This window comes from Pipistrellus hanaki (assembly GCF_964339955.1).
Source record: "Pipistrellus hanaki genome assembly, chromosome: 15".
Taxonomy (NCBI): Eukaryota; Metazoa; Chordata; class Mammalia; order Chiroptera; family Vespertilionidae; genus Pipistrellus; species Pipistrellus hanaki.
The window spans coordinates 14,510,650-14,535,157 of NC_140517.1; the positions used below are offsets into that span (position 1 = coordinate 14,510,650).

General features: G+C 43.8%; 1 protein-coding gene and 1 long non-coding RNA gene across 8 annotated transcripts; one reads left to right on the top strand and one right to left on the bottom strand.

Annotated features, from left to right (window-relative positions):
* The first annotated feature begins 4,311 nt into the window (after nucleotides 1-4,311).
* ZNF821 (zinc finger protein 821) lies at nucleotides 4,312-22,724 on the top strand. 7 transcript variants are annotated; one of them, XM_084905022.1, is made up of 9 exons: nucleotides 4,312-4,726; nucleotides 5,422-5,487; nucleotides 6,831-6,918; nucleotides 8,130-8,246; nucleotides 16,061-16,205; nucleotides 18,885-19,030; nucleotides 19,685-19,789; nucleotides 20,809-20,975; nucleotides 21,754-22,724. In XM_084905022.1, exons 8-9 carry the CDS (start codon nucleotides 20,842-20,844, stop codon nucleotides 22,406-22,408), a joined length of 789 nt encoding a protein of 262 aa, XP_084761148.1. In that variant the 5' UTR covers nucleotides 4,312-4,726; nucleotides 5,422-5,487; nucleotides 6,831-6,918; nucleotides 8,130-8,246; nucleotides 16,061-16,205; nucleotides 18,885-19,030; nucleotides 19,685-19,789; nucleotides 20,809-20,841; the 3' UTR covers nucleotides 22,409-22,724. The 7 variants fall into 7 exon arrangements, with proteins under 7 accessions (XP_084761148.1, XP_084761146.1, XP_084761144.1 ...); XM_084905018.1 differs by having other exon boundaries at nucleotides 4,313-4,726; nucleotides 16,061-16,186; XM_084905020.1 differs by lacking the exon at nucleotides 6,831-6,918 and having other exon boundaries at nucleotides 16,061-16,186.
* On the bottom strand, nucleotides 8,129-11,960 carry LOC311632957. The gene is made up of 2 exons (XR_014796871.1): nucleotides 10,714-11,960; nucleotides 8,129-8,274 (listed from the first exon to the last, which is right to left on the bottom strand). It is a non-coding gene; the product is annotated as an uncharacterized lncRNA (long non-coding RNA).
* Nucleotides 22,725-24,508: the final 1,784 nt, after the last annotated feature.

Genomic DNA, 24,508 nt, shown 5'->3' on the forward strand with positions numbered 1-24,508 from the left:
TTTTTTTCTTTTTTTAAATATATTTTATTGATTTTTCACAGAGAGGGACAGATAGTCAGAAACATTGATGACAGAGAAACATCAATCAGCAGCCTCCTGCACAAATCCCGCTGGAGATGTGCCCACAACCCATGTACATGCCCCTGACCAGAATCGAACCCGGGACCCCTCAGTCCGCAAGCTGATGCTCTATCCACTGAGCCAAACCGGTTTTGGTTCTCTCTCATTATTGATGTTTCTATCTCTCCCTCTCTGAAATCAATAAAGAAATATATTTTTAAACAAAACAAAACAAATATAACAAGATAATTCAGTGGGGGAAGAGTAGACTGTTCAACAAATTATTGCTGGTAAAACTTGATATCCACATGCAAAAATAAAGTGGTATCATATTTCCTCACACTTATACAAAGTTAATTCAAAATGGATCTGAGAAGAAACAATAGGTGTAAATCTTCATGACTATTTCTTAGAAATGACACCTAAATCACAAGCAACCAAAAAATATATAAATTGAATTTCATATAAATACAAGACTTTGGTGCTTCCAAGGAGACTCTCAAGAAAGAAAAAGGACAGCCTACAGAATAGAACATTTTGCAAACATATCCTATAAGGGTCGACTATCCCAAATCTAAAAAAACAACAGCTCTTATAAAATAACAATAAAAAGACAACCCAATTTTAAAAGGGGCATAGAATTTGTATAGACATTCTCCAAATGGTCAAAAGCACATGAGATGTTCAACATCGTTAGTTATCAGGAAAATGCAAACCAAAACTGAGGTATCACTTCACACCCACCATGATGGCTATAATAAAAAAAGACAAACAATAACGAGTGTAGCCCAGGATACGGAGGAATTGGACCTCTTGTATATTGTTGGCAGGTATATAAAATGATGCAGGGACTTGGGAAAACAGTTTGGCAATTCCTTAAAAAGTCAAACATAGAGTTACCCTATGATCCAAAAAATTCCACTCCTGAGAAAATTAAAAACGCATGTTCGCATAAAAATTATACACAAATGTTCACGACAATATTATTCAGAATAGTCAAAAAGTAGAAACAACATCAATATCTATCAACTGATGAATGGAAGTAACGTGTGGTACTGTATAGCCATACAATAGAACGCTATTATTTGGCCATAGAAAGGGATGATATACGGATACCATGAAATACTATAATATGGATGATTCTCAAAAACATTATGCTAAGTCAGTGGTCGGCAAACTAATTAGTCAACAGAGCTAAACATCAACAGTACAACGATTGAAATTTCTTTTGAGTGCCGAAAACCAACTTCTGCGCATGGGCCACGAAGTTTCAATCGCACTGTATGTGGTATTTTGTGGAAGGGCCACACACTCAAGGGGCCAAAGAGCTTCATGCAGCTCGCAAGCCATAGTTTGCCGACCACTGTGCTAAGTGAAAGGAGCCAGACTCAAAAGGCCCCATAGTGGATGATTCCATTTATGTGAAATGTCCAGAATAGGCAAATCCATAGAGACAGAAACTAGATTAATGGATGCCAGGGGTTGGGGGTGGGGGGAGGGAGGAAGAATTGGAGAGTGACTGTCAATGTCTATGGAGTTTCTTTTAGGGGTGATGAAAACATTTTAAAATTAGATAGTGGTAATGTTGCACAACCTTGTGAATACGCTAAAAACCACTGAATTCTATACACTTTAAGCCCAGCTGGTGTGTTTCAATGGTTGAGCATCAACCTATGAATCAGGAGGTTTCAGTTCAATTCCTGGTCAGGGCACATGCCCGGGTTGTGGGCTCAATCCCCAGTGTGGGGTGTGCAGGAGGCAGTCAGTCAATGATTCTCTGTCATCCTCTCTCTTTCTTACTCTCTCTCTCTCTCTCCCCCCTTCCTCTCTGAAATAAATTAAAAAATACTTTTAAAAAGGATAAACTCCCTGGTATATGAATTATATCTTATTTAATACATTTTTAATGAGGTCCTTTAAGTTATCCTACCAATACTATTGTAACATAAAGCCCTAACAAGGTCATCATAGAAGTCAATAAATATAAAACAGATTAGAAAAATATTTAAAGGGAAAGTTAATATGAAGTGGCAAAATAATAACATAACTATCTGAGTAGATTGGGAAAGTAAAATTTTAAAAATCTATGATTAATGAAAGTCTTTGGGTACAGAACAAGTGTAGATGAGAATAGAGGAAAAATAAACGAATTCCTTTTTTTTTTTTTAAAATAATTTCCCTTATTTCATTATAACCCTGAGTCACAACACCTGAGGCATTTCCAGAGCACAGAAAGGTTATTTTTTAAAAAATATATTTTATTGATATTTTACAGAGAGGAAGGGAGAGAGATAGAGAGCTAGAAACGTTGATGAGAGAGAAACATCGACCAGCCTGCCTCTTGCACATCCCGCAACCAAGGTACATGCCCTTGACCAGAATCGAACCTGGGACCTTTCAGTCCACAGACAGACGCTCTACCACTGAGCCAAACCAGTTTCGGCCAGAAAGGTTATTAAAGTAGCATTATTATGATCCCATTTTATTTGCAACTCAAGGAGATAGAACAAGCTGCCCAGCTTTACACAATAACTTAATGATGAAGCCAAGACATTTCATTGGAGGCTTTCTCGAAATGATTTACCTGCTAGCTACTTTCATGCTGAAGACATCAGCTGCCCGGCAGGGTGTGGCTCAGTGATTGAGCATCGACCTATGAACTAGTAGATTGTGATTAGATTCCTGGTCAGGGCAAGTGGCCATATTTGGGGCAGGGGGGCATGCAGGAGGCAGCCAATCAATTATTCTCTCTCAACATTAATGTTTCTCTCTCCCTTTCTCCCTCTCTCCCTTCCTTTCTGAAATCAATAAAAAATATATTTTAAAAAAGGAAATATCAACTCTGTCAAGTTTAAAGGTACATAATACAGCCTTTTTTTTATCTCTCAGTCTAAACTCACCAAGAATTACTGTTACGTATGAAAGCCTATGTTTTATTCCAGCTTGCATTCTTATATTAAACTGTTTAAAAACTTTCTGGTTGGATGAGAATATTCCTTTTTTTTTTTTTTGCTTCCTAGGAATTAAAATTTAAACAAAACTGAAATATTTCCTTAACCAAAACGAAAGAATAATAATTCCTACTTACAATGAAGAATGAATGAATGAATTGTAAAGGACCAAGATCCTTTAATACAGCCATTCTCTCACATTAATCACAAGATGCAGACAATGATATCATCTCATTGGGGATTTATGAGAAGGACATTTTGCAACACCAGGACTTGTTACTTACAATCAAGGGTCAGCATCCTCATTAGCTCTGTCTTTGTGGGATCAGTAATCATAAAACATATTTGCAGACTATACATTTCATATGTTCATTTTACTTAATCACCACAACAATCTATGAGAACAGAGGTCAGGGATTATGACATTATTATCCATTTTACATCTCAGGGAATAGACGTTCAGAATAGGAAAGTGGCTTGCCCTAAGTCACCAGGCTCATCCGTGACAGAGCTGGGTGGGACTCAAAACTGATCTTCTAACATTTTCTTCCCACAGCATTCCCTACTTCCCACCAAGGAAGCTATGTCAGAGGCAGGCTCAGGAACTCTACAAGAAGAAAGAATAAGAAGGAAAGGCAAGTAGTGAGGAACTAGAAAGGGACGATGACAGGGGGAGGAGGTGTTTTATTAGGAAGTGAGTCTTAACCCCTCTCAATGGTCCCACATGTCCCTTGAGTGGCAACAGTGTCATTGCTACAAGTTTCCCTGCTCCAAATTAATCCTATGCCCCTAGGTACACAGCTACAGTTGTTATTTGAGAACCATGTTGGAGACTGGAATGATTTTGTGTGTGTGTGTGTGTGTGTGTGTGTGTGTGTGTGTGTTTTAATCTAAAGATTTTTCTCCGAGGTCTTGACAGCTGGACCCAGCCCCTCCCACCAAGACTCTTGGGAGCCGAAGAAACCCTGAAATATGGGGAACTGAAGGGAATAGGGTTTCGGTGGAGGCGGGGTGGGAGGTGGGTGACTAAGGTTGAGCTAAGGGGAGGGGGAGCCTGCGGTGGAGCTGTGGTTAGGGGATGTGGGTTCTGTGGCTGAACTTGAAGGTGAGATAGGAAACCAGGATCGGGGCTGACAGTCAGGGAGGGTGGAGTTTGCAGGTCCAGGAGGGGTTGAGCAGCAGCAGAGGAGTGGAGAACGCTGGAGAAAACACCGTGCAAGGTGCGCTCCTGGGTGGTCCCCGGGGCGCGGGGCGGGAGGCCAGGCCCCCCTCGGACGGACGCCTGCGATTGGCTGCTCCCTCAAGCCCCGCCTCCCGGGACCCTCGCTTCCCCCCGCAAGCCCCGCCCACACCGCGGGCGCGCGCCCAGGAGCCGGGCGAGGGGGCCGCGCGGGCGGAGGGAGGGAGAGGGAGGGAGGCTCGTGCACGCGCCTCGCTCGCCGCGGTGCGCGAGCAGCGCGCTCCCGCCGCCCGCGTCGCCATCTTTTCCCCCTCCGTCCGTCCGTCTGTCTGCCGTTGGGCTTTGTCCGTCTCGCAGCGCCGCCCCCCTTCGGCTCCACCGCCCCTCGGCTCGGCCCGCAGCTGCCCTCCGCCTGCCTGCGGGGCCCGGTCCCGGAGAGCCCGGCCCGGCCGGCCCGAGCCGCAGCCCGGGGCCCATTGTCCGGCGGTCCGTCTGTCCGGAGGCGGGGCCCAGGGACCCGGAGCCGAGGCGCCGGGTAAAGAGACCCCCCCTCCCCGCCCCCGACTCCTTCCCTCCCGGGGGCCGGGCTGAGGATGCGGGTCCCCGGCCGTCGGTCTTTTGTCTGCCCGGAGGGAAGCGAGGGGCTCGCTCCGGCCTGGGGGTGGGGGCAGCCCAGGCTCCTCCGACCCAGCCCCCTCCCTGCCCGGGTCTCCCGAGTCCGGCGGGCCCCGGCCGGCTCCCCTCCCTCCCGGTCACTCCTCCTTTGGGGCGCGGGAGGGACGTCGGTGCAGCCGCCCCTCCCGGCTCGGGCCCAGGCCGGCTCGGCCGGGAGCAGCCGGGACGGCCCCGGCGTCTGACAGGCGGGGAGGAGCCGGGGAGGGAGGTGGGGAGGGAGGGAGGGAGGATGGGCGTGGGAGGGCAGACCCGGGTATCGGTCCGTGTCGCCGGCTCCCGGGGAAGCTGCTAAATTTAGACCGCGGACAAGACGGTGCTGTCTGATGAGGGTTGGTCTGTCGGAGCCGCTGCGGAGGACCCCCTCACTCCGCTGGCTTTTGGGGCCGATCCTTCTCCCGGGGATCCACCTGGCTCGTCCTGCCGGAAGCCCAAAGGGACCATCTATCTCCTCGGCTGATGGTGACACCCGCTGCTGACCGAACCGGACCGAAGGGAGGCGGCGGCTGGCTGGCTACGCGATCAGCTGCTTTCTTGTGCTCTCTCCTTCTCTGGCAGATACAAATCAGCTGGGATCCGGACGAGTTTACTTTTCCTCCGTGGGGAACGCACCAAGAGCTGGAGGTGGGGAATGCACTCTCTTTTTCTTAGAACTTGGCTTTCACCCGTTTTGTTTTTGTTCTTTTTTTTTTTTTTTTTTTTTTTTGCTAAAGTCCGTGGTGCGTCCTGGAAGCTGCAACCTAACACTTGTGGGAGAGGCAGGGGACAGTGTTGTGGGGGAGACGGTGCTCCTCCTTCCCGCCCCCAAGGACTTTGAACCTCGTTCTAAAAGACAGACAAAAAGCTGCCTTCCTTTTTTTTCCCAATCGAATCCCCTTGTAGATTTAAATCGCACCAGTTTACCTTTCTTTCCTATCCCGGCTTTTCTTGGAGATGGTGATGTCCAGGCGGTTCTCCGTTGACATTTTTTGTGTTGGTTTCAGGTTCGGGCTTGGGAACTCGGGCAGTGTTAAAAAGTGAAATGGAATGAGTGGCCTTTAGGCCAGCGTGCCTATGGATTTCATTACCGTTTGGTGCCTACAAAAGCCCTGAGATCTTGTGTGGTTAAGAATGTACTTTCAGTGCTATTTATTTATTTATTTATTTATTTGCAAGAGTCCTCTGCTCTACAGGCTTTCTTTTTTTGAGGGATGGAGAGTATTTGCTTAATTTTCCCTTAAATCCCTCAGGTGTGAAGTTCCTTTGGGTACCATCTGGTCAATTCCCCATCTGGCCACTAGGAGGATTATGAGATGCAGTGGACACTGCCAATTTAAATACGCAGATGCTCCTCCGTGTCCGATAGTAGCTTTAGTATTGAACTCTTGCCTCACCAAGATGATCGGAATAGATGACCGGAAAGTCACGTTATTTGGTCTTCCTTCAGAAGGATCTTTAATAGTACCTTTATCCCACAGTTTCAATTTCTGATCTTGATGGAGCGAAAATTTAAAGATTCATTAAGATTTCGTATTTTCCTTCTGCAATAGAGTAGGTGTAGCTCTGCAAATGTTAGAACAACAATAACAACAACAACAACAAAAAATGAAAGACAACCTGCATTTCATTCAGCTTTCTGCTTTCCGATTCCATAGACTTACAGGGAAAGTGCATAGTACCCAAAGTGTAAAATTCCTTCACTGCTTTCATTAATAAAATAACTACTTTTTAGAAAGAAATGATCTACACGAAACTTAGAATGGAGAACATACACCATTAGCATTAGCACTCAGCACACTGCCCTCTAAATCAGCGTCGCTAGTCGCTAGCCGGTGGTTCGTGAGGTGAGGTCCGAAAGGTTGGCAGCCGCTGCTCTAAATAGTTAAAATTGATTTTTATGTATATTTGGAGTTTTGTTTTTTGTTGTGTTTTTTTTTTTTTTTGGTTGTTAATTAAAGGTCTGAAAAAGAACTGTGTTTGATATGCAGATATGATAGAAGACTGCCTGAAAGCTGCTTCCTTTGCCACTTCCTGTGGAGGCCTGTCTTTGCCATTTGCGGTTTCTTTCTTCTCTTGGTAAGGGGAGGCAGGATCTGATTACAGGTCTCAGGTCCTTCCTAGCTACATAGAGGAGTTCTGGAGTTCACAGCATAGCTAGGAGTCGCCTCTCATAATGCCTCTACAATTTTATCTTTGCTCATTCGCTGTGCATATACTTTGAGGAGGCAGGAACGGGAAGAAAGCTTAAAGGGTGACCAGATCCATACTCTTGTCTTTGGTAGGAAAAGGAATCTAGATCTTTTTAATCAGTCTGTTTCTTCTTCACTTGATCTTTCCAAGAAAATCTCACAGCTTCCGGTACTAATGCACTTCAGGCTCTCTAACAACACTGACTGCTGGGAAAGTCTTGTAACTAACCGGGAACCTCCAGGCTTACAGATCCATGCCCTCCTGTTCCAGGGAAACAGCGCATGTCTCTGCAGCACTGCTCCCTTGACACGCTTTTCTCGTTGTTTCTCCCACTGATCGCTCTGCTGCGTAGAGGCTGGATTGAGAAGAGGCACTAAAGTCACTAACTGTGACCACCGCTCCAGAGCATGCGAGCGGGGCCAGGTTGATGTCCCACGTTGGGGTGCCGAATGAGTGCTCAGCCACGTGGATGGCATCTGGCTGTTCTGGCGAGAGCCCGTCTTCAGCATCGGAAGTCTGACTGGCTTCAGTGCCCTGTCATCCCCAGTGCCCGGCGCTTGTGCCGGCATCACTAAACACTGGCTCTGCTCCCTGTGTTGTTTTGAGATGTTTTCTTGTCTGGGGGATATGATGCCTTTGTCACCTCCAGGTGAGGTAACGCCTGGAGGCTCCCACTGGGGAGGACCGCGGGGCTTGGCTTCCAGTGGGCATGAGAGCTGCCACCCTCCTTAGCCTTTGCTGCTTCCTTTCACAGCTCACAGGGATTTGTTCCTTTGAGCCACGGCACTACTAACACTGATTGCTCGAGTTACTTGCTTCCTTTTTTTATCCTGATCACGAGCGTGCAATAGTATTCTGGATTCCATAGGTAGTTTTAGAGTGGAATTTCTAAATCCTCTCAAGGAGTCCCTTCTTAAACTTCCTGGGACCTTGATGTGCCAGAGATTTATGAATTTCTTTCTTTAATGAGTCCAGTTATTTATAAATGGTGACTTTGATACACTTAAGAACTATTTTTAAAAATCTTTTTTATCTGTTAAGTTTGTATGATATCTGGGCAAAATGACATGTGCTAACTATATCCCTTTTTCTTGTAGGTCAGCACCCTGCAAGGAGGTAGTAACACATCCAGTCGTGAAACTGGGAAAGGCCAGAGCTGTTGGATCAGGGAAACATGTCCCGTCGGAAACAGACAAATCCAAATAAAGTTCACTGTGAGTACTGGGCTTTGTCTTCTGGAATCTGGATGGGAATGGAAGAGGAATCTGGATTTAGGTTAGAGGCTTACACTAATTTGTGAAGAAAAAATAAGGGTTAAAGTTATTGAACATGATGGAGTTAAAGTGTGTTTGTTTGCTAGAGAAGGTGTTAGAAAACTGTGTTGGGAGTAGGTGTGTTTGTTTCATTCTTATTATTCATATAATAAACATTTATAGGATATCTATTCTGTGAAAAGTCTTGTGCTAGATGCCTGAGCTGTAAAACAATAAAAGGATATATAAAACTATAATGTAGCCGTTATTTGATAATATATGCTAAGTGTCAAATAGGAATGTTATACAAACTTTATACTATTGAAGTTAAGAGGAGGGAGAGAGCATCGTAGACTGAGGTAGCAAGGGAATGCTTGATGGAAGAAGCCCTAGACCATGAACTTGAACTGGGTCTTAGAAGGTAGAAAGTGATTATTTCTTTATTGATTGATTTTTATTGATTTCAGAGAGAAAGAGGGGAAGAGAGAGAGAAACATCAATGATGAGAAAGAATCATTGATTGGCTGCCTCCTGCATGCCTCCCTGCTGGGGATCGAGCCCACAACCCGGGCATGTGCCCTTGATCGGAATCGAACCCAGGACCCTTCAGTCCACAGGCTGATGCTCTATTCACTGAGCCCAAAAAGCTAAGGTAAAGTGAACTTTTTAAAAAGAGGAAGGGAGAAGTAAAATTGGAGAGGGTGAGCAAAGATGTAAGAGGAAGTACATGTGATATGTTCAGGGGACAAGGAAATTTTGGATGAAGCAGAAGTTTCATTTTGTCCAGAAGTCATAGGACATGAGGTTGGAGATGTTTAACTCTACATCAAGCGTGTCAAACTTGTGGCCAGCAGGCCTAAAGGCCATTGGAGAGTCTTAAAGGCCAGGCCAAGTTCAAACTTCATTCCATAGACAAAAAGGAGCTCCTGAAGGTTTTTAAGCAGAGAGAGTGAGTGACGTTGAGAATGCAGTGTTTTGGGATGGATCATACGAGGTAATAGGAAGACCAGGTATGCACTGTTGCCTTGCATTATTTCTCAATAGTTTTGAGTGTATGTTTTATGTTAGTAATTGGATTGTAAACTTCTAAAGGGCATATATATTTCCTGCTATCCCTCTCAACTTCTGGCACTGCTCATAGAGAGTGTTTGAGTACCTTAAAATACCTTATCAAATTAATAATAATATATCTATGTAGGACCGAGACAATCAATCAGGGATCTGAAGAGATAAGCATCCTCACCTAAATATTTATAAAAGAGAAGAATAGCTCCCTATTATGGAGGATTGACTAAATCAAGTACAATAACATTTGAAGAGAATTCAGTGGTATAATATATGAAATATTTTTTAAAGAAAATAAATCCATTTGAGAAGATAGACAAGAAGTTAAGAGGACCAACATTTATTAAAAAGATACTGTATGCCAGGCACTATGTACCTTTTCTTGTCTTATTGGGTAATTTCAAGAGAGAAAATAGTAGAAGCAGAGGAATTAAGGGAACTTCAACATATTATAGAGAATGAGATTAGGGTAGCAGACCTCCTTAGACAGTTAATTCTCTGTTGACTAATGAGTTTACCGACCACTGGACTAGACTAAATGTTACTGTGTTGTTGAAGCTGTGAGGATTAGGCAATTGTGGCATATTGTATGCAAAGAGGTAAAGGGTAGTATATGACAGTGGTCGGCAAACTCATTAGTCAACAGAGCGGCAAACGGTTGGCTTGCGAGCAGCATGTGGCTCCTGAGCCGCAGTTTGCCGACCACTGCTCTAGGTGAATGTGGAAGGCTGCTTGATATAAAGGTGAGTGGTTTAAGAAGGATTTAGAAATTGTTGCTAAACAGTAAAATGTAGTGGGACTAAATGGGAGGATCGTTGAGAGAGAAAATGAAGCATCTCTAGCATAGGGAATACAACACAGTGACTTAGGAGGATTATCTTCTCCTTTGGTTGAAGGTGAGTGTTGACTGATAAAAGGCACAGACATGACCCCAAGAAGACAGGGCAGGAAAGGTACTCTTTAAAAAAAAAAAAAAAAAAAAATATATATATATATATATATATATATATATATATATAATTGATTTTTTTACAGAGAGGAAGGGAGAGGGATAGTGACATTCTCAATGTCACTCACTCTCTCTGTTAAAAATTTTAGTAGCTCCTTTTTGTCTACAGAATGAAGTTTGAACATGGCCTGGCCTTCAGATGAGAGAGAAACATCCATCAGCTGTCTTCTGCACATCCCCTACTGGGATGTGCCCGCAACAAAGAACGTGCCCTTGACCGGAATCAAACCTGGGACTCTTGAGTCCTCAGGCCAACACTCTATCCATTGAGCCAAACCGGTTTCGGCAGGAAAGATACTCTTAATAGAGATGATGGGTTCACGAATAAGGCAGTCACAGGGGTTGGGTATTTACCTATACAAACCTCCTGTCCAAAGAGACTGGTTAGATTTGAGGAAAGATGAGGTGGATGATAGCATGATTGTGGCAAGGCCAAGGGGAGCCAGTAAAGGCTTGTGTGTCCTGTGCCCATGTCCACATGGCACATACCCATCAGCTGCATCTCCTCCCACCATAGCCAGTCAAACCGGGACGAGCTGGAATTAGAGTAGGAAAACAGATGGACAGTCAGGCCGTGGACAAGGACAGAATATCACACTACCGCAGCTGCAGAAATGCAGTGTCCGGAGCAAGGGAACATTACATTGTGGTGGAGCGGGTGGGACTTTGCAGCCTCTCTGGTGGTGCCATGAGGAGAGCTGTGAACAAATGCTCAGCTGCCACTAAAAGGCAGACCCAAGGAGGGGCTATTTTCGGTGATGCATTTGGGCAGGGAACTTGAGGGCTTCTCGGGTGATTGACTTAAGCTTGACCAAAGAAGAAGACAGTGGGATTGGCTGGTCTCCAAGGGGGTCTCCTGTTTATTTACTCTTTGGAGACTGAAGCCGATCCTACCTGTTTTGAAAGGTCATCTTCTCATGACAGTAATGACAAATAGAAATTGGGCATTTCAGCCTTCTAAACACTTGAGTCTCCTCCCTCCTTTCAGTGAAATGGAACCAATTAAATGTATTGAATTTAATGCTGCTTGTCCATTTAAAGTAAATGGGATGGACTCGGGGTCTGGGAGGCAGGAAAGCCTGCCGAAGCTCTGCTTCAGCATCAAAGGCAGTTGGCACTCGGGCAGAGTCATGGCTGAGCTCCATTAGCCCTGCCTTCTGGAAAGAAGAAGACTGTGTGGCATGCAGCTCAAAGCCCACCTAAAAGAATCTGTTAAGAACCCCACTGCTGCAGGCTGGCAGCGTTTATCCGACTCACTTCAGAGGCAATGGGCAGGCTGTTCTGACATTTACTTGGCTTTCCGCTGGACTGGCTGTGTATCTCAGAAATATTCAGGCAGACTCTTGGGTTTTGCCCAGCTCATTAATAGACTTGATGAGAGCTTTTGGAATAAAAGCCCAGATTTGTTAGTCACAGAGAAACTGCTGAAGGGCTGAAATCTATTAGACCTTCCTCATCTTACTCCTTCTGAGTATAACTTTTTGTCAACTCTTTCTAGAGAGGTTGAAAATAGAGTGCCTCGTACACTCTCATTTGGTGTCTTTATACCAAGCAAACCACTAAGAAAAGGAAAACTTTTTCTGAAGAGCTTTTGTTTTCAGATTGCAACGTATATTCATAAGCTTTCAACTTTAATTAAAAGCTTTTCAGCTGAAACCAGTTTGGCTTAGTGGATAGAGCGTTGGCTTGCGGACTGAGGGGTCCTTGACCGGAATCGAACCTTGGTTGTGGGGGGTGTTCAAGAGGCAGCGGATCGATGTTTCTCTCTCATCGATATTTCTAACTCTCCCTCTCTCTTCCTCTCTGTGAAAATCAATAAAATATGTATTTTTTAAAAAAGCTTTTCAGCTTTTACAGAGAAGTAGGAAAAATGCATTTGTAGTCCCTTCTCTTCTAAAAAGTGCAGTTTGTTTTATTTTCATTCAGTGTCCCTGCGAGGTGAATGATTATGTTCTCAACATGTGATCACACCTTGGATTAAGAGACTGTCAGCTAGAAATGGAATCCTAAGCTCTTCACTCCCAATACTAACTCGTCTTTTCTGAATTTAACATCTGCTGTTAGGATATGTTTCAGCTGCTATCCTTAATGTCAGTCAGCAAGAAACTGCATTTACTGGAAGGATAAAAGTAGGTTTAAAGCATGAGTATATGAAACACAGTTTCTTCTTCTTCTTCTTTTTTTTTTTAATTGATTTTAAAGAGAGAAGAAGGGAGAGAACAAGAGAGGAACTGCAATTTGTTGTTCTTTATTTATGCATTCATTGGCTCACTCTTGTATGTGCCCGACCGAACCTGCAACCTTGGCATATCAGGACAATGCTCCAACCAAGTGAGCTACCTGATCAGGGGCAGTTTATTCTTATATTCTTATTAATTATTCTGTTATTTTTCATACAAACAACTATAGGCCTACTTTTGCCCATCCATGCATTTAACTGCACCAAGGACTCAATAAAGAGAATTGTAAAATCTTTGTCTTTCTAATAACTTTCATCTCAGCTTCTCATCTGTTTCACAAACTTGCTTGTATAGCTTTGTTTTTATCTGGTTTGAAAAATCTTAACCAAATCAAATAGTGTGTGTGTATGTGTGTGTGTGTGTGTGTGTGTGTGTGTGTGTGTATTTAATTGATTTCAGAGAGGAAAGGAGAGGGAGATAGAAACATCAATGAAAAAGAGAGAATCGTTGATAAGCTGCCTCCTGCATGCCCCTCACTGGGGATTGAGCCCGCAACCCCAGGCATGTGCCCTTGACTGGAATTGAACCTGGGACCTTTCAGTCCGTAGGCTGACACTCTATCCACTGAACCAAACTGGCTAGGACTCAAATAGTATCTTGATTTTATACTAAAAACAGGAGAAGTGGCACTTTGCTTTTTTACTGTGGGATCATAGATGACTTATTCTCAACTATTAATAGACAAATAAGTACCCACGTTAAATAAGATTGTTGCCCTACATTAATATCTAGAGATTACAGGATTTTTTTTAACCTACCCAACAGTCTCAAGATACAAGGAAATGATTCTACATTATACAAGCAGGCAATTGTATAACACTTCTTAATCACTAGTATCTATGAATCACATTATACTTAATTATGACATACTTTTAGCAAGTATCACTGCTTTCTGGTGAAAGGATAATTCTGGACAGCCATATTTTAGGGATTAAATAAATAGTGACTACTGGAAGATTATTCACACATCTTTTCTTATGAGGTCTGCCAAAAATCACGTCTTTTTTTTAATGATTTTTATATAGTTTGCTTTAGTTGATGTTTAAAATAGGAATAAAGTTTACCTTAGCCTCTTTTCTCAAGCCAGGAACAGAATAAAATACAAGAGCACAGCTTTTCTCTCCAAACTGCCAAAAAGGAATGACAATTAGTTCATTCCACCTGTCCTAGGGTAGACTGCTTAGGTGAGCAAAAAGTGTTAGCGAGGGAAGTTCTATGGAATAGACCCTTCTCTGTTCTGGGAAGGCCTAAATATTTAAACATCAACAGACAAAGATAAAATTTAAGCTCCCGTTGATAGAGACCAAACTGAAGTACTAGCTGCTATTGAAAGGGACATATACTTTTAGATGCCTTTTTACTAATCCAATGCTGATTTCCTAATAGAAAGGGGGGTGAGGTATATATTCTAAATATGCTATAAACCTAGCTGGTTTCTGGCGAGGTTCCTTTAGAGATGAGCAGTATCACTGATGAGAATGATCTGTCCCTTGATAATTAATTATATGCTGGTACATAACTCGTTTGATAGTGCCATATCTGCCCATAGCCACCAGGTCTGAAAACATGCATATACCCAGAAGAATTCAGTAACTATTCCAGTTGGCCATGGTCTTGTGATTACAATGGAACCAACGTGGAGAAATTAAATATTTTACTTTTGCAAAGAAAGAAGAGAATTCACAATAACACAATTCAATTTTTGCTTTCCCTAGCAGTAATTAAAATCCAGTGTGTCATCTTGGATATTATGAAAGTAGACTTAAAGCAGCTTATTTTTCCTTTACTTGAGGGCTGTATGGTTGCAATACATTTGAACTCTAACCACCTCTACTCCCATTCACAGTATCAGTCAAAGTTCCCATAATATTAGTTACTCTGACCCAGGCATGGTACTCCCACATAGTATCAGAACCATCAAAATGATGGTTCCTGTTGTCATATACTGGTCCTGAGAACATTATTTTGATATTTGAGTTATAGTTACCAGTTTCTCATGATATGAAGATAACAGTATCACTAGGATCAGAGCCATTCTTCTCAGAGACAGCATTTGTTTTCAGCAAAACTACTATGATAAAGCGCCTAGCCTTCTGCTTATATCACTACTAGAAAGCAGTTTAAAAACATGGCTAGTAGAGTTGGGCAAACCTAGGTTTGATTACTTAGTTCCACTACAGACTTTAGTTTTCTCCTAAGTAAAATGTGGGTAGTTATACCTACCACATAGAATTAACAGAGAAGTAAGGTAAGGTAACAACTATAAATCATTTAACATAGAATCTGGAGCTATTATTAGTGTTCAGCACTTAGCATATAGTAAACTCTCCATGAATATTTGCTGAATGAATGCCTAAGTAATCCCATGAAGTCTACTTCACATCCATTCTCTCATTGCCTCAGGACTAGTAGATCAACTAACCTGTTCATTTTTCCTACATCATTGTCTCCTTGGAACTTGAGCCTGTTTACTCCCCTTTCTCTCCTCAGTAAGAAAGCGCTATTGGTCTATTGTCAATCTTTTCACTAGGGCTTTTATTATTCTCTCTTGGTAGCTGGGGAATGGGGACTGTAGTTTCCACTCTGACTGAGATAATGGAAACCTCAAGAAACCCAATTCTCTTTTCTCCTTATGCCTGGCCTCTTGGAAATAAAAGAACACTTAAATGTTAACTCTTCAGTAGCCACACAGATCCCAGGCAGAGTTCATCAGAAGTAAGTGTATAATCAAGGACAGGTCTAGGGCTTTTGGATATTGCATGCTAACAAACAAACAAAGACCCAGGACACCAGATGAAATATTTGTTGCAAATTAGATGGCATGTTTCAGGAAGTGTGTCCCTTAGCAGAAGTGTGTTCTCCTTTTAATCCATTATTCAACTCATTGTTGATTTGCTTCTGGATAATTCTGATAGGCATTAGAAAGGAAGTCAAGGAAGAACTTCCAGAGCATGTCTTAAGGAGAATGAATGAAAGACGGGATTATATACTGTTATCTAGATGGATTATTGGAAGCACTGGTTTATAGTCAAGAGATAGACATTAACTCAGGGCATAATGCTAGTACCTTAAAATGCACAGATTGTGCCCATATTTGTTGCCATATCTTTATCCTATTCCTTTGTCTCCTCTTGCCTCTGTCTCACCAATCCTGATGGAAGGTTGTAAATGGAATTGAGAATCTAAAGCTAAATTTATAAAGTAGCAATTGATCACCTTTTAAAAAGGAGTAAAGATTAGGACGATTTAAGGGAAGCATATGATGCTTTCTAGAGCATCTGGCTTACCCGGAAGAGTAGCTGAGCTCAGAAACAGTTGTAGGCAGCAAGCTGACTTGGAGATGGATGACTCCACCACAGGGTACCTGCCGCCTCCCTTTGAACGGTCTGACTTTCCAACTAGCTTGCCTGAGGATGTGCTGTCCAGCTGGTGGCCTGACTATTTTTCCTTGTGACCACTAGGGGATCAAGTATTTGCTGGGCTAGAAGAGCAAGCCCGCCAGGCGATGATGAAAACTGATTTTCCTGGAGACCTTGACGGTCAGCGACAAGCTATCCAACAACTAAGAGACCAGGACTCCAGTAGCAGTGAGTTCTGCACCTTCTGGTAATGACTCAGGGCAATGGGAGAAGAATTATCGGAGTGTGTGTGCTCTGGGGATTGTGCATGGGGTTGGGAGGAAGACATGAAGAAGGAGATTTGTGGAGCCTCAGTGTTCCCAAAGGCGTTCTAAGGTCTGTGGGCATATTCTTATCCAGAGAGCGAGAACAGGTTTGGCATGATGGTTGGTTTGTTTTTTTAACTCATGGACTGCAGTACTTGGCACAGTACCATACACAGATAGGTTTTTGATGATTGTGAGAGACAGGGCCCAAGCAGCCCTTGGTTTAGGTCAAGTGAAGAGAAAAAAATCCATCTCCTCGGATCTATTTGTTCACAATTAATAAAATGTAAGAATGGCATTAATGGAAATTTTTGCTTGAGGGCCTACTGTTAATGTTATACAAGAGATATTGTAAATTAATGAGATTATGTATCATATAAAATGTTGATGTCAAGGTCTTCCCTTCCCACACCAAGTCCTAAGTAGATCCCTGTGGTTAAAAGATGGGAAAGACAGTGGCTGGTAGCCAGACGAGCCCAGTGGATCGCCTGTTCCATGACCTGCCTGAACACATACACTTTGAGATGTGTTATTTTCTATGATGATTTCCACACTTTACTGATTTCATTCTTACTGGTTATTATTAGTGTTAATTCAGAGAGGGATTTCAGATTTTTCTTTCCATGTGGGGTTGAGAAAGAACAAAGAGGGAGAGTTCTGCAACCTTCTGAGAACTACAGCTTCCACTCAAACTGTTAATTTAACAAAAAAAATTTTAATAATTAATTGCTCAGGTAGAGAAAAATAAGCCCACATATTTCTAGAAAACCTGTGGGAGCCATCAGTTTGAGTAACAGGTGGGAATGGCAACATCTATAAAAGTCTAACAGGTTTCCATCCTAGAAAAGATGCAGCATCTTTCTGGATAGCATACTCTTTTTTTTTCCTTTTTAAAAAATCTTTCTAGTAGAGAGATACATTTGGATTTTTGATAAATTACAAAAATGTGTTTGATGCATTGTTATCTTAGACTAAGCCAGTGGTCGGCAAACGCATTAGTCAACAGATCCAAATATCAACATTACAACATTGAAATTTCTTCTGAGAGCCAAATTTTTTAAACTTAAACTTCTTCTAATGCCACTTCTTCAAAATAGACTCGCCCAGGCCATGGTATTTTCTGGAAGAGCCACACTCAAGGGGCCAAAGAGCTGCATGTAGCTCGCGAGCCACAGTTTGCCGACCATGGGACTAAGCTTACAAGTATTCCAGATAAGCTGGTGAGAAAGTCTGGTGTGGTTGAATCTGTGCCAATCCTTCATTACTGAGATGAATTCAAACTAAACTTTGGGCTTGGGAAGAAGGCCAGATCCAGTATACCAACCAAGTGGAGTATCTAACAGAGACACACATAACTACTAACAGATGATTTGACTGGATTTTTTTAAGAAGAAAGAGAATAGAACCAGTTTTGCCCAGATACTGGTGGATTTAGAAATTGTGCAAGGGATAGAAGAGAGAAGACAACAGCACGGTTGGCTAGGAAAGCTGAATCTCACTGCCGTTGCAGAGAGACTAGTGAAACTCTCTCTCTCTGTATTTCTCCCTTGCTTACAGTCAGACCCAGGGGCCCAGGAGCCAGGTGGGATTGGTGCTGGAGTCTGGTAGCTTCTCTTGGCTTGGCTTCCTTTCGGGATCTTCAAAGTACTAGCACTTTTTTTTCTTTCAGAAAGAACTCCCTTTATAATGGTGGGTTTCTTGTTCAAAAAAATAATTTCTCCCTATTTTATAAATAATAGGGCAGAAATTCAGCTCCCACAAACCTTGTCCTCCCCTTAGCCACATCCTGCTCCCTAAACGAAAACATTCAATTCTTACTTTAGTCCCAATAAATTATATTCATTTTAAAGTAAAGAATAACCTATTCCCTCTACTTAATGCATCCATCAGATAATCCAAAGAACCAACAGAAACAACGGATTTATTTAGCCTAGAATGCTGAGTTACTAGCGGAGTAATAAGAACACTGTGAGTCAAATACTGCTACAAACTGCCTGAGGTTGTTTGCTGCACTAATTTTCCACTGTACTGAACAGCCTTTTCCTTATAAAATGACATCATTTTAACCTAATTTACTACTGCCTCCTTTATTGATTAGAGGAAAGAAAAACTTGTTGGTGTTTAAGTGTGCCTTGGGGTTTGCTGGGAGAGGACAGATTAGTGGGACTCAGAACAGAAGAGTATATGTGACACCATGGAGAAATTGTGTGGGGTGGGGTTTTATGGAGAAAAGTAAGGTAATAAAATCAGTGAGAAGGGTTGGTAAATCAGAGGTGCTGTGTTGTGGGAATGAGCATGGTGTGAGGTATGAAGGAGTTGTGATTTGAAGTGTGAGATATTTGGGAACCATGGGTAAGAAGTAACTGTTTTTATGATAATGTACAGGATATTTCCCAATGCAGTTTTGCCTCAGATTTTCTCTTTAGTGTTTATATGGCATTATAAACAACAGCTGTAACTTTCCACATAACATGATTTATACCCAACTAAGCACGGATGCAAACTATATTATTGAAGATCTAAAAATGTTTTCCATTATAACTGCAAACTCTAGGGTGGAAAGTAACTCAAGATGTATTCATTGCAAAAATCAGAACAAGTGACCAGTTTGTGTGTTCCAGGTGACAGTGAGGGTGATGAAGAGGAGACCACACAAGATGAAGTCTCTTCCCACACATCAGAGGAAGATGGAGGGGTGGTCAAAGTGGAAAAAGAGTTAGAAAATGCAGAACAGCCTGTTGGTGGGAACGAAGTGGTAGAGCATGAGGCAAGTGACAAATGGCTCCTGAGGCCGGGAGCCCCCCTTACGCTCCTGTTCGCCTGATGCCTCTCATCCATATATAACAGTCTTGCCTCTGACAGTCTCCTGGGCCTTCATATGAAGGCCCTCTTCCTTCACAGCACCAGTTATCCAAACCTCAGACACAATTCTTATCACTTACATATCAGACACCTACATATCACCCCACCATGTTCAGCTCTCTTTCCAGACAGCTGTACAAAACTTTGCAAAGACACCTTTGCAAAGCTGTTAGCTGTCTTCCTGAGGTGTGCTCTTGAATATGTTTGCAAATTTAAGTCCAAATGTTACCTCACTAAATTGCTTCCTGAAGATTCCTGCAAGAAGCATGGCAAGAGGAAAGCTAATCCTTTCCCTTCAGGTTACCATGGGGAAAACAATAGCTAAGCTCTCTCTGGGGCAGGCCAATGCCCTCATGGCAGGAAACCCTGGAGAAAATAAAGATTTGTGCAAGTTAACTCCCACCTCCCTATTAGTTTTTTCTTTGGTCTGTATGGATACCTGAGAATAATATGTGATATCAGGTTGTATTTTTTATAACAGGATACCTTATAAAAGAAGCAGGGGCAGGGAAGAGACTGGTCAGCAGTCTTAATGAATTGCCTACTTATTGAATTGCAGGTCACAGAGAATTTGAATACTGACCCCTTACTTGGACTCTGCCAGTGTCCCCTCTGCCAACTAGACTGTGGGAGTCGGGAGCAGCTGATTGCTCACGTGTACCAGGTATGGCGCGGGGAGCTGCGTGCTCTGGACTCGAGGGCCAGCAGCTTGTTTAGCCTTTGCCTCCAGCTCCCAAAGGGACCCTGGGCTGTTGTTCTCATTCAGACTCACTCCAGTCCTCAGAACACTTTGGAGAATAAGTGGAATATGCGGGGTAAATATGACCTGGGGTTCCCATGCAGACATCTTATGAAAATTAAGTACCATTTAAAAAATTACTTAATGCATATTTTAAATAGTGAAATAAAAAATAACACCTGTTAATAATGAGGGCTTTGTTTTAAAAAAGAAAAAACGAGTTAACATAAATGTTTCTGAAATATTGGAGAAAGTTAATGTAAGTAAGGGGATGAGAATAAGACAAACTTTTTTTTTTTTAAGTCCTCACCTGAGAACATGCTTAGAGAGAAAAAGGGAGAGAAATAGAGAAACATCTATCGGTTGCCTTCCGTACGCACCTGACCAGAGATCAAACGTGCAATCTGGGCATGTGCCGTGACTGGGAATCGAACCAGCAGCCCTTCAGTGCACAGGACCAGGCTCAATCAACTGAGCCACTCTGGCCGGGCAAGACAGACTTTTGTGTTCTTTTCTCCCTGATCCAATGACAATGTGAGGCAAGCAGTCAGAGAGAAATTATCCCAACCATGAATTCTCCCAGGCTCAGAAGACGGCTCTGGAACCCATTGTTCCTTAGTTCAGCCACATGTCCCAGATTGTAGTCAACAGTCTTAATTAATTGTCTACTTATTGAACCAAATTCAACCAGTAGGCAATTGCAGTTCAATAAGTAGTAGAGCTCAAACGAATGAAATGTGAGCAGTGGTCTGAATGGCCTGGCCCTTCAGAAAGTCCATTAGCACAGGAAAGTTTTAATTTTCCAGGTGCTAAACAGGGAGAATAGTTGCAAGTCCCTTGTTCTGGGACTAAGGAAAGGGGACGTTTCCCCCAAAGTAGTTTCTAAATGGGTGTCTGTTGTCTTGGAGGTGGCGTGAGTTGACAGACTAAGGCTTGTCTTACAGCACACGGCAGCAGTTGTGAGTGCCAAGAGCTATATGTGTCCTGTCTGTGGCCGGGCCCTTAGCTCCCCAGGGTCATTGGGGCGCCACCTCCTAATCCACTCGGAGGACCAGCGGTCTAACTGTGCTGTGTGTGGAGCCCGCTTCACTAGCCACGCCACGTTTAACAGGTTAGCTGGGCACCTAACCCTTTTGTGTTGGGAACAAATCACAGGGTATGGATTCTGCTTTCCCAAGTCAAAGAAAAGGCTAGAGATCAGTAATGCAAAGGCAACTAGTTGATTCTTAAACTCTTTGGAAATACAAATAATGAGACCAGTAAATATGCCACTTCCATTAGCTATCTCCAAAGAGAAATGAATTCCCATCTCTTTTCCCTATCACTATAATATCTTCACCTAGAAAGACAGGTGGGGAAGTCCAAGAATATTCATGAGAAAGCATGGAGAAAAGTTAGAGGGTGCTGAAAGGACCCTGATGTGAGGACATAGTCCCTATGTCCCAGGCCGACTGGCCCAGTGTGAATTGTGTCCTAGTCCCACTAGCTAGCATGCGATGCAGAATTGGCCAGGGCAGGAGCTTGAGCCAGTGGACTGTACCTGCCCTGAAGGCAGCCTCTACCTCAAGGACAGCCTCCCGCCACGGGACTGCCCTGCATAGCGCCTGCCAAACACCACCATTCTGGCTTGAGCAGAAAGGGCTTGTTTTAAGGGTTCCTCTGGTTTTTAGTGGCTTGCTGTGGCCTTTGGTCAGTCTCTAACTCCAGGTGGGCTTTAAAACTTGGTGCACACCCTAGCCCAAAGAAGAGCAGGGAAGGAGAGGAAGTCCAGCTGACCCCTAGTGGTGAAATTAGAGCAACTGGTGAAGAAGGACAAGAATAAGTCAGAATTGAATACCAGAGCCTTGTCAGAAGGTGACACTAACCATCCCAAATGTTTGCTTTCCCAGTGAGAAGCTTCCTGAAGTGCTTAATATGGAATCCCTACCCCCAGCCCACAGTGAGGGCCCCTCCAGCGCCGAGGGGAAGGACATTGCCTTTAGTCCTCCAGTGTACCCTGCCGGAATCCTGCTTGTGTGCAACAACTGTGCCGCCTACCGCAAGCTCCTGGAAGCCCAGACCCCCAGCGTGCGCAAGTGGGCCCTCCGTCGACAGAACGAGCCTTTGGAAGTCCGGCTGCAGCGGCTGGAACGGGAGCGCACAGCCAAGAAGAGCCGGCGGGACAATGAGACCCCCGAGGAGCGGGAGGTAAGGCGCATGAGGGACCGCGAGGCCAAGCGCCTGCAGCGCATGCAGGAGACGGACGAGCAGCGGGCGCGGCGGCTGCAGCGGGATCGGGAGGCCATGAGGCTCAAGCGGGCCAACGAAACCCCGGAGAAGCGGCAGGCCCGGCTCATCCGGGAGCGGGAGGCCAAGCGGCTCAAGAGGAGGCTGGAGAAGATGGACATGATGCTGCGAGCTCAGTTTGGCCAGGACCCTTCTGCCATGGCAGCGTTAGCGGCCGAGATGAACTTCTTCCAGCTCCCGGTGAGCGGGGTCGAGTTGGACAGCCAGCTCCTGGGCAAGATGGCCTTTGAGGAGCAGAACAGCAGCTCTCTGCACTGAACCACAGACACCCTCCCGCTCGCCCTCCTGCTCACCCGCCCACCCACGCCCACCGGGACCAGTGCTGCAGCCACCCACAGGGGCCTGTCCTCACTGCCAGAGGCGGGCCCAGGTTTGCTGCAGGTGGACCTGTGCACTCCTTGCATGTCGGAGCAGGATGAGGGGTCAGGAGGAAACCAGCACAAGGCTGGACAAGGGAGCAGGCACTCCGTAGAAATGGACTCCCCAGCCCACTGCTGCAGGGCATGCTGTAGGACTGCGGGGCCCCAAGGTGGCCCATGGAGTTGTAAGGGCAAATAAATTAATTTTATCTTTAGTGGCCCTTTCCTGCTTCTCTCTCAATTTCATTCTAGCAAACGAAGTGATCTGGAAGAGGCCTGTGTGGAATTTCCAGGCAGACTCTGGCAGCGGTTCTTTTCTCAGGGAGGGTACACCTCAACTTAGGCTCTCCAAGCAAAGGTCCCTGGGTATCTGGGCCGTTACAGGTTGGTGAGACATAACTATGACATTAAAGAACCGGTGCTGACTTTGTGAGGGTCCAGTCCCACAACCCTAAAGAAAGTAATTAACAGTCTGAAGGACTATTAAAACCTAACTTACCTTTGTCAAACTCAGTAGTAGATGCCTTTCCTCATAACTGGCATTTTCATTTTTAAAAAAGTGGTTTCATACTTCTTTATTCAGGGGGTCCCATTTTCACTCCTCAATGGATTTTGTATATTTCTCATCTGCTTCTTCACAGTTCATCTAGTTCTGAAGGGTTACTGAGTATCATCTTGATCAGCCAACCATCAGTATAACAAGATCTGTTGACAGGTCCCATATTTTCAGCTAGAGCCTCATCAATTTGTTAGTATTTCGCTTTATAGAAGAGTTCACTACCAGCTTTCACATTTTCCAGAACAACTTGTTCAGTTTTGTCCCAATTTCAGGCAGACTATGGTAAACATCTCCCAAAACTCCCTGTGCAAAATTGCTGATCCCACTGTTCCAATATAAATTCCTATTGTTATCCATTCAGGCCTCTCTGTGAATTTACACACACAGAGCAAATTGGGTTCGGTGTGCAGCATTGGCCTCAGGCCCCAGACCCATGGTGGGCAGGGCATGGTGTGTGTGTGTAGGAGGGGGTTATCCTAGCAAAACTTTGTGGCCACCCGCTAGTAGGGGGCATAACTGGCATTTTCTAAAGAGGATATGGTATTTAGACTAGGTGCTGGCTACTTTTCCCAGCAGAATTCAGTTTGTCAAACTTTTTTCCTCAATGTTTTTACCATTTATTTTTAGAGAGAGAAATATTGATCAGCCCTCTCCTGCATGCCCACTGCTGGGGAATCAAGCCCACAATTCAGGCATGTGCCCTGACTGGGCATGGAACTGGTGACCTCTCGGTGCATGGGATGACACCCTACCAACTAAGCCAGTTGTCAAACTTTTAAAATTCTATCCCAAAGAGCCGACAGCGGCACTTAGGAATATGTTGATAGAAATAGCTGGAATATTAAGGTCCATAGCACCAAGAAACTCATGTTTGAGAGAAGAGGTCGTTCATTTTATTTACTTTCCAGGACCATGGTAGGATAATGCAAAATTAAGGTGCTATGAGAACTCAAGTCAATAGTGGATCAGGGCTAGAGCAAAATGACCACTCTGGCAGTTTGTATTGTTGCCAAACCATGGAGGAGACAAGAGCTGAGGTCATTTCTAAAAAGCTTCTGTGATGGTACAGAACAAGCACAGAACTTTCCTTAGCCTGCAACAAAGGTTGTGTATAGTCTAGATAATTATAGATCTCGAGGTCCAGAAGGAAGTGCCCTAGTTAACTTGTAGCCAGAAAATAACTATGCCAGGAATGTGGACCTCTTCCAATATCATAACAAAGAAACTTGGCCGCTTCTCTGACCTCCATACGTTCAAGGCTATTTATTTAGTGTTAACTGACCCATCACCCCAACCACTGAACTAGGGTTAATTCTTCCCCTGAAATATTTCTGTTCTGAAAAGTACAAGAATTTCAATAAGCTTATTATGATGTATTGGACATTTAAAAGAAAGTATTTAATTGAACCAAATGCCTTTTTCTCAGAGCTCCTTACTGAA

Bases quoted from the DNA above. Each gene is read 5' to 3' on its own strand.
- ZNF821 (XM_084905020.1), top strand. From the start codon at position 8,207: ATGTCCCGTCGGAAACAGACAAATCCAAATAAAGTTCACT. The intron at 19,790-20,808 runs GTATGGCGCGGG...CTTGTCTTACAG, and splicing joins TGATTGCTCACGTGTACCAG to CACACGGCAGCAGTTGTGAG. The intron at 20,976-21,753 runs GTTAGCTGGGCA...TTGCTTTCCCAG, and splicing joins AGCCACGCCACGTTTAACAG to TGAGAAGCTTCCTGAAGTGC.